Raw genomic sequence first — 13,136 nt, 5'->3', positions numbered from 1 at the left:
CTACGATGGTCAAAATTATTTATTATAAAATGTAATATCGTATTTTAGTGACGTAATTATTCTAAAATTTGATAAGAGAGCTTCGTTCCTAGACTTGGGTGTATTTACCCATTATTTATGTTCTTTGAATAGTGAAAAATTGGATTAGTCAGAATCATGTACATGCATAGGTACCTAGACCTACCTACGTAATTAAGCTACTATTAAGTAGGGAGGTATTGTTCTCACCGATAATAAAGCAGGAATGAACTTTTCTAAATCTTAAGAATGTTCGTAAACCTGTTGAGTAATTTGACATTATTTTCTTTTTCAGAAGAATTCGATGATTTATTCAAATTATAGGTAACAGTTGGCGGGCTCTTTTAAAAGTTCAACATGCTCTTTGAAGATGATTATACCTAAGAAAGTATTTGAATTTACAAAATGTAAACTAAATTGCATTTTATCATTATCTCATCGTCTAATTTCCGATCGTAAATGTACGTATTCTAGGTAAACGTTGGTAATTTGGTATAGTTAAAGGTGCAACTAATCTATACGTACGTCTGAAGAAAAAGATAACAATATGACTCATTCTTGATCATTCAATTCCATTCATTTGATTCGAAACGTTTAATTAATGATAGATATGATGGTTGTTTAACGTTGTGTTCTTTCTGCTTGTAATATAGGCATTTAATTTGTGATTGAATGACATTTTTCTTTTTTTGCAATTTGTTGCCAAATAAATTGTGTATTGATTGAATAATGAAAATTGAATTATTTTATGGATTTTTTCTACTTCTAAGTTCTATATTTTTAATCGAAGGTAAGTTGTTCAATAATTTCTTACAATTAGTGAAAGTACTTTTTAAAAGGACAACCGTCACGTATGACACTTTAGACAGATTCCTCTAATTTCTTGTAGATGAAGACAAGTCTCATAATGACGGTTCTGTCTATTTGGATTTTGATTTTGATTTTTTTCAATCGTACAAAAATGTATTTATTTTCAACACACCGTCAGACCATCACCAAGGTACTCGTATATTCAAGTAAAGATGGAGAATTTCATTCAATTTGAAGGGAGGAAAACGATTAGGTACATATCTAAATTATGGAAAAAACACGCGACAGCTTTCAATCATAATTTTAAACTGTTTAAAACAGTGTTTGAAACAACAACAAAATGATGGGATTTTAAACAACAAAAAAAAATTTCACACCAACTCCTTTTTTTTTAATTTTTCAGACGGTTTTTGAAATTTTGTATTGGAAAAAAGTGATAACACTAGAACATTTTCGGTTTTCATCTTTCTAACAAAAAAATTATTTGTTTTGTTTCGTCTGAAAAAAAATTCCGAACTTTGTTTCAGGTATAAAAATTTCATCAAATAAAGGCGAGCCTGTGATAATTGAAGTTGGAAAAAATGCAAAAGTTTCGTTGACTTCGTTGAGCTGTTTGAGTAACGGACCAGTTGAATTGGTGCATCACAATGGCGTAAGTTAATAATATGTACTTTTCTATTCAAGTTATTTACTCTATTTTGAAAGTTCAGAATCCAGAATCCCTAATACAATATAGTGACAATCTCACAATCAGTTACATATTACTCAAACTTCCTACCTATTTTTTATTCAAGAGACTATAGGTACTTTTTTGGAATGATCTAGGCTTGCGAATTTCAACAAAAAAAAAATGAAAGAAAGTTCATCATTTTGAGATAATATCACAAATTTACTCGTTTTGAAATCATTCGCTCATTTACCTACCTATAGTACCTACTCATTATTATCACGAGAATCTCATGTTCTAATTCGCTATCATTGAAATATTGTCCTATTGCGATTTTATTTTTGCAGACTGTTTTGAAACCTATTTATCCATCGACTAGAGTTCAAAATGGGCAAGAAAATTGGACAATTCCTTTAAACAGCAACTCGTACACATATTTGGATACTGGAAATTTCAAATGCCGATCAAAAAACAACCACAATGATGCTGACGAAATCTATGTCTACTTTTTCGGTAAGGCGCATTATTTTGAATGTTCTTACTAATTTGATAGTAGGTAGTAGGTACCTCCTATACTACTTTGAAAATCAAAATTCAAGTTACCTATAACCCATTCTGTATAAAATGATACAACATTGAACATATCGAGTAATAGAATTTGAGACCAACGAATGATTTTTTTCTGAGACTAAAAAAATCAATTCTAAGTCAGGAAGAAGATATTCCAATTCCAACACCAACTTCGAAAATGAGAATCACCTCACCACGAAACCTAACCTTTTAGCTATATTGATTAATTTTTGATTTCACAGATGAAAACCATTTCCTAGCCATGAACAAGTCGTTGGTATTGAATGTTACGAATTCCAAAGTCAATAATATTACATTACCCTGCAGACCTACCTCTCCCAACGTTAAAGTTGAATTGAAAAAAGAAGGAGTACGTATTTTAAAAATTGATCTCGAATTATTTGTTTAATCAATAATTAGGTAGGTAAATACCCATACCATACCTAGTTTATTAAGCTAGCCCAGGGAAAAATTACTGTATCTGATCACATCTAAGCAGATATTTTTCTACAAGTATTCTATTCCCATCTTATGAGTAATTGTAAAAAAAATGAGTAATCCCGAACTTCAAATCACTAATCATGTCTTAGAAAATTACGTTCGACGGTTCGACTGTCTTGACTGAGCGTTTCTGGGAAAATTTCAACGCATTATCAAACTCGTGTCTTCGTAGAAAATCATCATACGTACTTCCTTTCTGGTTTCTTCTACATTAGATTCAACTACGAAAAAATAACAACTTCAATTTTTTCAAAATAAAATCTCATTTTTAAAGTTGAATCCGTACTTTGAAATAACTTGCTGAAAATCCCCCCCCCCCTCCTGTTATTTCAACCATCTCAATGATCTCCTTTCATCAAGATCTGAAAATTACATTTTTCACATTTTTTTTTCTCTCTCAATTTTTTGAAATACTTGTAAAAAAAAAGTGAGACTAGGTACTTCGCATGTTTTGGGCTATTTTCAACATAAAACTGAAATTTATTGGCAATTTTGAGCGGAAAAGCATAACAATTTTAATAAAATACAGAGCTTTTTTTTGGCAATGTGCAATTTTTGGAAAAAAATCAAGACTTTTTGGTTTTTTTGTGAAAAATGCAATAATTTTCAGCAATTTTTAGCAGAAAAACCAAATTGTTTACCAATTTTCAGCAAAAATGATTTTTTTTGACAATTTTTTGCATTTTTAGGTGAAGAAGCAAGACTTTTTACAGCAGTTTGGCAAAAAGCGAGATTTTTCAGTTTCTGACAAAAAGCAAGACTTTTTGAAACAGACTTTTTGGATTTTTTATGAAAAAAGCAATTATTTTTCAGCAATTTTTGGCAAAAAAGCCAAACTTTTTACCAAATTTTTAGCAAAAATGAATTTTTTTTGTCAATTTTTCACAATTTTTAGTTGAAAAAGCAGAACTTTTGAGACTTTTACAGCAATTTGGTAAAATACTTGATTTTTAAATTCCTGGCAAAAAGCAAGACATTTTTCAACTACGTAAGTGGCAAAATAGCGATACTTTTTTGCAATTTTTGACGAAAAAATGAGATTTTTTGCAACTTTTCGAGACTTGTGGGACAATTTTTGGAAAAAAAGGTGAGATATGTATTTGGAACTTTTTATAGACAAGCGGCAATTTTTAGCAATTTTTGGCAAGAAACAATGAGATTTGAAAAAATTGAATTCTCATGAAAATAAGAAGAAAAAAAAAGGAACTCAAGCAATCAAAATTTTGAATATATAGGTAACCAAAAGTTACTTTTTAAAATGATCAACAAGTGCCCAAGATAAAGCTAAAAAATGTCAACACTTCCCTAGAAATTGTCAGGATTATGATGATGAGCCCTAAAATTATCTCCAACCACCACAAATTAGAAGCCTGCAAAAAGAAGATTGTCTTGAGCTTATTCATATCTTACCCTACTGCTTCCTTTATAGGGTGCTTTGGTTTTAAAAAAATAGAGAGATTTAATAAGCTTAAATGTTGACAAGGTCACAAAAACATTCAATTATCATATTTGATCAACACTTCTGTAGTAGGTATAGGTAATAGATTCAGGTAGGTACACGCGATTTGAAATTCAGATGCTTTACGGACTATTAGAGTAGGTAAAGGTATCGAATGTTTGAAAATTTTAATGAAAATACTTTTAATGATATAAAAACATAATTCAAATGTATGTACTCGCATTCAAAATAGGAATCGAAATTTTGTTGCAGAATAATAAAGAACCTACCTACACATATGACCCAAAAGTTGGATACAATGTAACCAAACCAAACGATCAATCCACTAATTTTACTTGTACAGCTAGGTACCGTAATTCAGATCAAACCTATAAAATTCAAGTGCTGGTTCATGGTAAAGTCTCAACAGTACTTACCAAAATATCCAAGTTACTTTTAAAAAGTTAATAAGCTTGATAATTAGTTCCAGGAAAAAATCAGACGACCACAGACAAGCCACATAATGACAATACAAGTAAGTAGTCAAAATTTCTCTTTTAAATAAAACATCCGAATTGATTTTAAAAAATTAATAACTTGATAATTATTTCAGCAAAACATCAGACGACCACAATCAAGCCACATCACGATACAAGTAAGTGGCTAAAATTTCTTTTTTCAATAAAAAAACCCAATTTACTTTAAAAAAATTAATAACTCGATAATTAAACGCAGAAAAAAATCAGACGAACCCGGACAACCCACCTAGGAAACCAAGTAAGAGACCCAAAATTTCTCTAAGCTTAATTCCTTTTTCATTTTTGGATCCAATAAAAAAAAAAATTCTTGAAACGTTTGCACAGATCCCGGATTTTTAGCTTTAGTAAAAGAAAAATGGTACGTTTTCGCCGGAGGTGTAGCTGTTCTCCTCGTAATAATATTATCTTTATTGATATTCGTATGCTCGAGGAAGAAATCTGAAACACCAACATCGGTCGGTAACATTTTAAAATTTTTCATCACCATCGTACCATCGTAATATACCCAAAACAATAATTCCATTGTCCAATCACAGGAACATGAATCAAAACCAGCAGCTGCATCTGAATGGGAATTAATGGAACCAATAGCTTACTTATCTACTCTTCGTTCGGAGCAAAAACCATTCGAATTTCCGCCGGAAAAACTAGAATGCAGTAAATTTCAAATAATCGTGGTTCAATAAAATTATAGCTGACATGACGTAGAACAGCGATTCAATTTTTTTCCTTTTCAGGTAATACACTTCTAGGGTCTGGTAATTTTGGAGTTATTAGAAAAGCCTTAGCTAATGGTATAACCGAAGAAGGTATAAGTACGGTGGTTGCTGTGCGAATATACAAATGTGACAGTCCTTTATTCATGAAAGCCATCAACGAAGAATTAAAAACGATGATTTATTTAGGCCATCATGTAAATATAGTCAATTTACTGGGAGCATGTACTGGAAATTCGCCAAAAGGTACGTATTTGTAGAACTACAAGATAGGTTGATAGGTATAGGTATGTGAAACCGAGCGAGGAAATTCATCATCATTCATGACCAATTTCAGGAGAATTATCTATGATCGTGGAATACTGCAAATATGGAAATTTACGAGATTTCATACTAAAACGAAGAACCAACTATTTGAAGCAATTTAAGAACAAAAACCAACTCGAATTAGCATCGAGACGAAGCGTGATGTCTGAAAACCAAAGAATCAGCGTATTATCCCATGGGCCAACGATAGGTATGTCCATCCTCCCCCTCCCCCCCCCGAACAATCTCATGTTTATTTTGTTGACGTAGACAATTTTCACAAACTTTTTCCCTTCGCAGAATCTCAAGAATATCTCCTCAGTGATTCCAAAATGTATGACCCTAAATGGGATCTGATTGATTATGGGGACTACAGCGATAGTCAAAATGTACCAATTAAAATTATTGATTTCATCACTTGGAGTTTTCAAATTGCTAGCGGTATGGAGTATTTGGCCAGTCGTCAGGTGTGTAATATCAATTGGATATTTTCTTACTATATTCTATCTAGAAAATTGTCAAGATTAATCTATTGTAAATATTGTTAGATCGTACACGGTGACTTGGCAGCTAGGAATATTTTATTAGCGGAGGGTAATATGGTAAAAATTTCCGCTGTTGGTGTGAGCAAGAGCATGTACGAAGTCGAAGAATACAAGAATAGAAGAATTGTGAGTTAAATTGTTGATAAAAATGTTGACTTGGAAATACTCGAGTATGAAATAATATTCTATCTTTCTAAATAGGCACTGCCTGTAAAGTGGATGGCCATCGAATCCATTCAAGATAAAGAATTCACAATCGAATCCGATATTTGGTCTTTTGCTATGACAATGTGGGAAATATTTTCATTAGCCCTCGCACCATATGCTGGTAAATTTTCGCCTTCATTTACAATATACTCAACTATATTCTCATCACTCGACTATAAACTCAACTCATATGTACCTATTCCTGGAATAATTCTCGTTTTGCATCCGTATCCTTCATTCACTCACCTATACACACATTTATGCTTCATTTTTCATTTTTCAAAGGTATCGAGCATGCAGCCAACCTACTGGATAAACTATTATCTGGACACAGACCGGAACAACCCAAGTTCGCCCCAGATGAAATGTAATTCGGCAATCTTTCGTTAATTATAAGTATCTACATATCATGCTTCCATCAAAAATTTTTGTGCATAATGAATACGAAAATTTACAGATACGCCATCATGAAAATCTGCTGGAATCGTAATCCGAAACTGAGACTATCGTTTACGAAGCTACGTGAGGCACTCGGACGTGTGCTCGAAGAATTCATACAATCGGTTAGTTGGATTCTATATTATCAGTGTATGGGTTTCAGAAGGGAGGAGGAGGAAGGAGGTCATAATATTCTCAAATACCATCACCGATGTATTCGGTCCATACATCACTTCACAAATTTTTTTCAGGTGCAAGTGAAGCTAAAGGTTTAATTGGTGGGGGGGGGGGCGGAGAGGAGAAGGGTGACTCTAATTTTTGAAGCCCAAATTTCATCACCCAAACAGCTGAATCGTTTCATTTGAAAAACATCTCCAAATACAAGATGGCGATGCTCTCAGTCCTATACTTGAGGTACCTATCATGTCCTCGAGATAAACCAAAAGGGAGGGAAAATAGATAAAATTCAATGAAAATTTTAAAATTTTGTATTTTTCAGCACATGCATTTGGTTATTTTGGTCATATTTTAAACGAAATCGCGTTCTGAGGGTCGCATTTATAGTACAAGTGAGAAAAACTGTATTTTTAGGACCGAAATTCTCGTACAAAAAAATTGACCTTTTAATCATGTAGAAAGTGGCGTGGGTCATAAACGACAAGGGTTAGAATATTACCGAAATACGTATAAGCCACATTTCTATAGATTTGCAGCTGTCCAATCGCAAAAGTCCAGTCTTTTGGAGGAATGAATTTCTCTGAATAAGAATTTTCAATTTTTCAAATGTATTAGATATCAATTTGTGTACACAAAATAACACAGAGGGTCGAAGGGGGTCAAATGTTTTCAAACGTCATCATTGATGAATTCCATAAATTATTCCACAAACTTTTCCCGGATACTTATGACGAAGCTATAATATTGTGGGAAGATGACTCTTATTTTGAAACATGAAATTTCATCACCTTTTTTAAATATCTACATATCTAGCCCGCATAAGGTCATTGACCCGGCTGTCTGGACTCGCAAGGTCGCTGACCTACAAGCGTAGCTTCGCAAGGTCGTCTGTCAGACTGTCTGTCTAACCTCTCAAGATCGTCTGCATTCTTGTCTGACCTCTTAAGGTCATTGACCCATCTGTCTGGACTCGCAGGGTCACTGACCTACAAGTCTAGTTTTGCAAGGTCGTCTGTCAGACTGACTGTCTAACCTCTCAAGATCGTCTGCATTCTTGTCTGGCCCCTTAAAGGCATTGACCCACCGGTATGGCTTTCCAAGGTCGTATGTCTAATGTCTTAAGGTCATTGACCCAATCGTCTAGCCTCAAAAAGTCGTTTGGGTTTTGTCTGACCTCTTAAAGTCATTGACCTGTCTGTCTAGCTTCTCAAGGTTGTCTATGTGTCCGTATGTCGGGTCTATCAAGGTCATTGACCCGCAGACATGGTTTTTCAAGGTCATATGTCTACCTGAACGCCTGATCAAGGTCATTGCCCCGTCTATCTGGTTTCTCAAGGTCGTCTGTATTCGTGTCTGGCATCTCAAGATCAATGACCTGTATATATGGTCTCTCAAGGTCGTCTGTATTCATGTCTGATATCTCAAGGTCATTGACCCATTTTTCTAGCTTCTCAGGATTGTCTTTCTGTCCATTTGTATGATTTCCTGAGGTCGTTGACCTGTGTATCTGAACTCTCAAGGTCACTGACCACTGATCTATCTGTTTGGCTTCTCAATCCTGGTTGTATGTCTGCCTGGCTGGCTTCTAAAGGTCATTGACCCGTCTATCTAAGTCTATCTGGTTTCTCAAAGTTGTCTGTATTCGTGTCTGGCATCTCAAGATCATTGACCCTTCTATGTGGTCTCTCAAGGTCGTCTGTATTCATGCCTGATCTCTCAAGGTCATTGACCCATTTGTCTAGCTTCTCGAAGTTGTATTTCTGTCCGTTTGTATGGTTTCCTGTAGTCATTGACCTGTGTGTCTGAACTCGCAAGGTCATTGATCTACCTGCTTGGCTTCTCAATCCTGGTTGTCTGTCTCCCTAACTGGCTTCTAAAGGTCAATGCCCCGTCTGTCTGACCTTTAAAGGTCATTTGTATTCCTATCAGGCTTCTTAAAGTTATTAACCTCTGTCTGATTTCCCGAAGTCACGATTTTTGGAGAATTTTTGAAAATATAAATTTGGGCCTAAAATGCGAAAACATTATACCTAATTAACTCGAATTGACCTAGAATTAGAAAGCTGATGTTTTGTTTGTAGGTATATTATCTATTTTCCACCTCTCGAGTGACTGATGATAGTTTCGAACCGCTTTAGCACCTCCAGCGGATTTGCGGATTCTCCAGTTATCAAAAAACCATTTTAAACAACAAACTAACAACAAACTTACAAAAAATTTTTATCTTTTCAAATTCAAAATTTTGTCCAGTAGGTAACCGTTTTTTGAATAAAATCAAAAACAAAATCATCAAGTCTGGAAAAAAACTGTACCTACTTACTTCATTCATTTTCAAACATTTTGTAACGTTGACCTTTTTCAACTCTACAAATCCATAAGTAGATATTTATTTTGCCTTTTTTTCCTTTTGAAAATTAAAGAAATTATAAGAACGCGTAATTCGCACTTGATGCAATAAAATTTCAAAATTTTCAGGATTTATTTGTTCATAAATTTTGCAAGAACTGAATTGCGTCCCGGAGGCAGGAACATGCGGAGAATTGCGAATAACGTTCTTAAAGTAAACACACGAATTGCGTCCGAAGACTAAAGACTAAACCTTTTAAAATGTTAAATCGCTGTCGAAAAATTGCAAATTTGAATACTTCACTTCACTTAAAACTAAGAGTTGACTGGAAAATAAAAACAGAATGCAAAAAAAATCGAAGATGTGACTTAAAAAATGCACAGATAGACTCATCTTATAAAAATCAAAACCTGAAAAAAATTTAATATCGTGATCGCCCATCAATTGCATTTTACCTATACTTGGATATCAATTTATTGATCATTCGTACACCCTTTGGACGCAATTCGAAGATACGTGTCAGTGGTACACAGTTGGTTCATCATTTGGAGAGGTTCTGTCTCAGGACGCAATTCGGATTCAATCGATAATCTGTATACTAATTTTATTATAATTACAACAAGTCTCAAATACATTGATTAAGACAGTTAAAATATTCATAAAATTCCACTTTTCAGCATCACACTAATCTGAATAAAATATGCGAGAAAACAAAGGCTGAATTAGAAGAAACCGACAACTATTTAAGAATACTGAATTCGTACAAACATCCGACACCTGCTGAAAATCCTTCCACACTATTTGATAATCCGGGATACGCTGTGTTGAGACCTTCAAATGAGCAAGGTAATTTCAATTTTTCTTTCATATCATTAATATTTTGTACATTTGCTTGTAGACAAAAGACATGTGTTAAATTAAACAAAAAACCAATAATAAGTATGGCTCTCTGAAATAATTTTTTAGTTCAATGCAGCAAAAAAATGGCTTAAAAAAACTTCAAGATTTTTACATCATCTTACTTAGAGTTTTTCTCGAAATTCCTAAACTTTGAACATTTTTTAAAGAAATGATTTTCGATTTTGGAATTTTGCAAGTATCTTCGTCAAAAAATACAGTAAAACCGGTACTAGGTAGTAGTGTGAATTAGTTTGCCAACCTTAGAAATTGAAGGGAAATTGAATACATTTTTTGTCCAACTTCAACATTAAAGATCTGCATCATTACATCACGAGATTAAAATAAAAACTAAAGCGCGTTCAACTAAAGATCTACTTTTAATGCTAATACTTGACTAGCGACTACATTTAAGGGAAATTTGTTACAGAAGGTGGTAATAATACCAGACCTGTAAGCACAATGCATTTTACACATGGAAATCCTACTCTTGCACAAAGACATGATGTCAGATGGAGCTATACAAATGGACCTGTTTCTTACAAAAGATAAAACTGTGCAGTCAAAAATGGATAATATACTAATTATAGTGCATATATTTTTTACTATAGGCATTAACTCATACATCTGTGATTATCCTATTCATATTTTTCGCCACAATTTAGATTTGTACAGGGTGTTCCAGAATAACCTTTCACATTTGTTTTTTTCATTACTCTGAGAGAAAAACGTTTACAAAAATTCTTTTACAACCAAAATGAAGTAGAAATATGCCGTTTTTAGACCATGTATTTGAGTTATCATTAAAAATTAAGTTTTAAAAATTTTTCCATCGAGATATTTTCCATCATTTTTGACACATTCGATCAAACATTTTTTCGAATTATTGAACACTTCTCTTCCAATCAGTCTCGACTCACGAATAATATTACCTAGAAGATGTTTTAGAGTCCTAGATTCATCCTGATACACTTTTGACTTGAGGTAACTCCATAAAAAAAATCAGGGGGAAAAGTCAGGGAATCGAGGTGGCCATTAAATTTCTGTGTTCAACGAAATTATTCAATGACCAAAGTGCTCACACGCTAAACATAAATTGTGTTGGTCTCTGAATGACAGGTTGCTCCAACATACACCTAGTAAGTAACTCTAGATACATCGTCACGTCTGCCTTTCAGTTCAGGAACAAGAAACTCGTTTAACATTTTGCCTTACCCCTCACCGTTACTGTTTCATTAAACACACATGGTCCCACTACACCAAATTTAGCCACGCCCAACCAAACAGTCAACTTAGCGAAGTGTAGAGGTTTCTCGAGTATTATCAACTGATTCTCTGTACACTGGAAGCGCACATTCTGTATATTCACTTCACTGTTTGGATAAAAATGAGCTTTGTTACTGATGAGTAAAGAGTAAAGAGTTCCAGGACCCTTTATTTTTAAAAAAGGCCTTCACAGTAAAAGCACACTGTACAGCCATATACTTCTCCAGGGCAAAAAATAACTATTGAAACATAATTCGGCATGCTTTGGCTACCTATAACCGCCTTTACCATTCCCCTAGCTCCACTTGAACACAGATCAGTGGTTACCAAAATGTGAAAGGTTATTCTGGAACACCCTGTAGATACCTACATATCATATTAATTACCATTACCTATCTATGTACGTACTACGTACTTGATCTATTTACTTAGGCGAATATATCGAATCTAGTCTTATTGGGGGTGGTATCCGACTTGTTCATCCACCCACCCTTAAAAAAATATAAAATAAAGTGATATTGAAAAAAATGACGCAGTATAATTTCAACTAATTAGGTACATGGGGCATTGGGGCACCTATCTAAGTAATTTGCGCAATAAATGTGGAAAAATATCGATAAGTTGCAAATAATTTCGTAGAACATTATGAATGCAATTTCACCGAATTCAACATTCAAAAATTACTCACACTCGATCGCTCGAATACAAAAATAAATCAAATTTCACGTTTTTAATTTCGCTGGTAAATTTTTATCACATAAAAAATGTTTCCGGTTCGTTGTTGTTTCACGCAGATAAAATAATATGGATAGAAAATTATTCTCGAAACGAGAATAATTATCCAATGAATCATCAAATCATCTATCACCTTGAATTTTGTTGGCAGATAATTACATAAGCTCTCGGTTTTTTCAGTCGAGATCATTTTTTGCCATTCCAAAGGGATCTGACATTTTTGGAGAAATTTGAAACCCCACTGGAAGCTCCAAAAAGGACAAATTGTGATTTTTTTCGAGTCCTGTGATCGTGTAGAGGACGCAGGCACGAGACGATATATCTTGTCGAAAATTATTCAACTCGTATACTTTCTTTGAGAATTTGATTTTTTTCCCCCGCTTTTTCTGGAATTTACTTACACATTGGTCAGAAATTCACTCTTGAACAGGCATTCCTGGAATTTCACGATAAATATCTAAAACTGCCGAGAGGGTGTTTAATAAGCCGATAAGGATGTGTCGTCTTCAACCTTTTTTTTTTGGAGAATCGGAGTAGAGAGACCTCAACAGACTGCAGGAAAAATTTCCAATCCATGGCTTGAATCTTCACTATTCTATTGGAGTTTCAAATTTTAAAATTTATATTAAGAATCAAAAAAATGTTTTTTTTTACAAATAATAATTATTGATCATAATTACATTCACTTAAAAATAAGAAACCCGTTTTTGAATTTTATTCACATTCATGAAAGATTTGCAAGACTTACCTACAAAAATAATACGATTTTTAATCTATTCAAAAGTTGTATAAAATAACCTAAAAAAGTAAAAAAAAAAATCAAAAATTTTTTCCCCTTGAAAACACTTGTTTTTTAAAAATTAATTGCACTAGATGTAGTTCTGAAAAAATGACGTATCTGATTTCGAACAATTTCATAAAAATATAATTATGGTAAATAAATATGCGCAATAATACAA

The 13,136-nt window shown here is 33.5% G+C and overlaps 1 protein-coding gene across 3 annotated transcripts; it reads left to right on the top strand.

The window, feature by feature from the left end:
• Positions 1-673: 673 nt before the first annotated feature.
• On the top strand, positions 674-11,978 carry LOC135839845 (vascular endothelial growth factor receptor 3-like). Of its 3 annotated transcripts, none has more exons than XM_065356069.1 (19): positions 674-808; positions 1,356-1,480; positions 1,843-2,008; positions 2,308-2,435; positions 4,278-4,419; positions 4,489-4,539; positions 4,618-4,659; positions 4,740-4,781; positions 4,868-4,998; positions 5,080-5,200; positions 5,281-5,505; positions 5,597-5,776; positions 5,866-6,032; positions 6,114-6,236; positions 6,312-6,438; positions 6,603-6,684; positions 6,775-6,880; positions 9,957-10,125; positions 10,610-11,978. In XM_065356069.1, the coding sequence occupies exons 1-19, from the start codon at positions 748-750 to the stop codon at positions 10,726-10,728; spliced, it is 2,307 nt and encodes a 768-aa protein (XP_065212141.1). In that variant the 5' UTR covers positions 674-747; the 3' UTR covers positions 10,729-11,978. The 3 variants fall into 3 exon arrangements, with proteins under 3 accessions (XP_065212141.1, XP_065212140.1, XP_065212142.1); XM_065356068.1 differs by having other exon boundaries at positions 10,607-11,975; XM_065356070.1 differs by lacking the exons at positions 9,957-10,125; positions 10,610-11,978 and adding an exon at positions 9,408-9,923.
• The last annotated feature ends 1,158 nt before the right edge of the window (positions 11,979-13,136 follow it).

The sequence above is a fragment of the Planococcus citri genome, chromosome 3 (genome assembly GCF_950023065.1).
Source record: "Planococcus citri chromosome 3, ihPlaCitr1.1, whole genome shotgun sequence".
In the NCBI taxonomy this organism is placed as follows: domain Eukaryota; kingdom Metazoa; phylum Arthropoda; class Insecta; order Hemiptera; family Pseudococcidae; genus Planococcus; species Planococcus citri.
The sequence above is the reverse complement of the archived record's forward strand: the minus strand, read 5'-3'. Positions and strand labels throughout refer to the sequence as shown.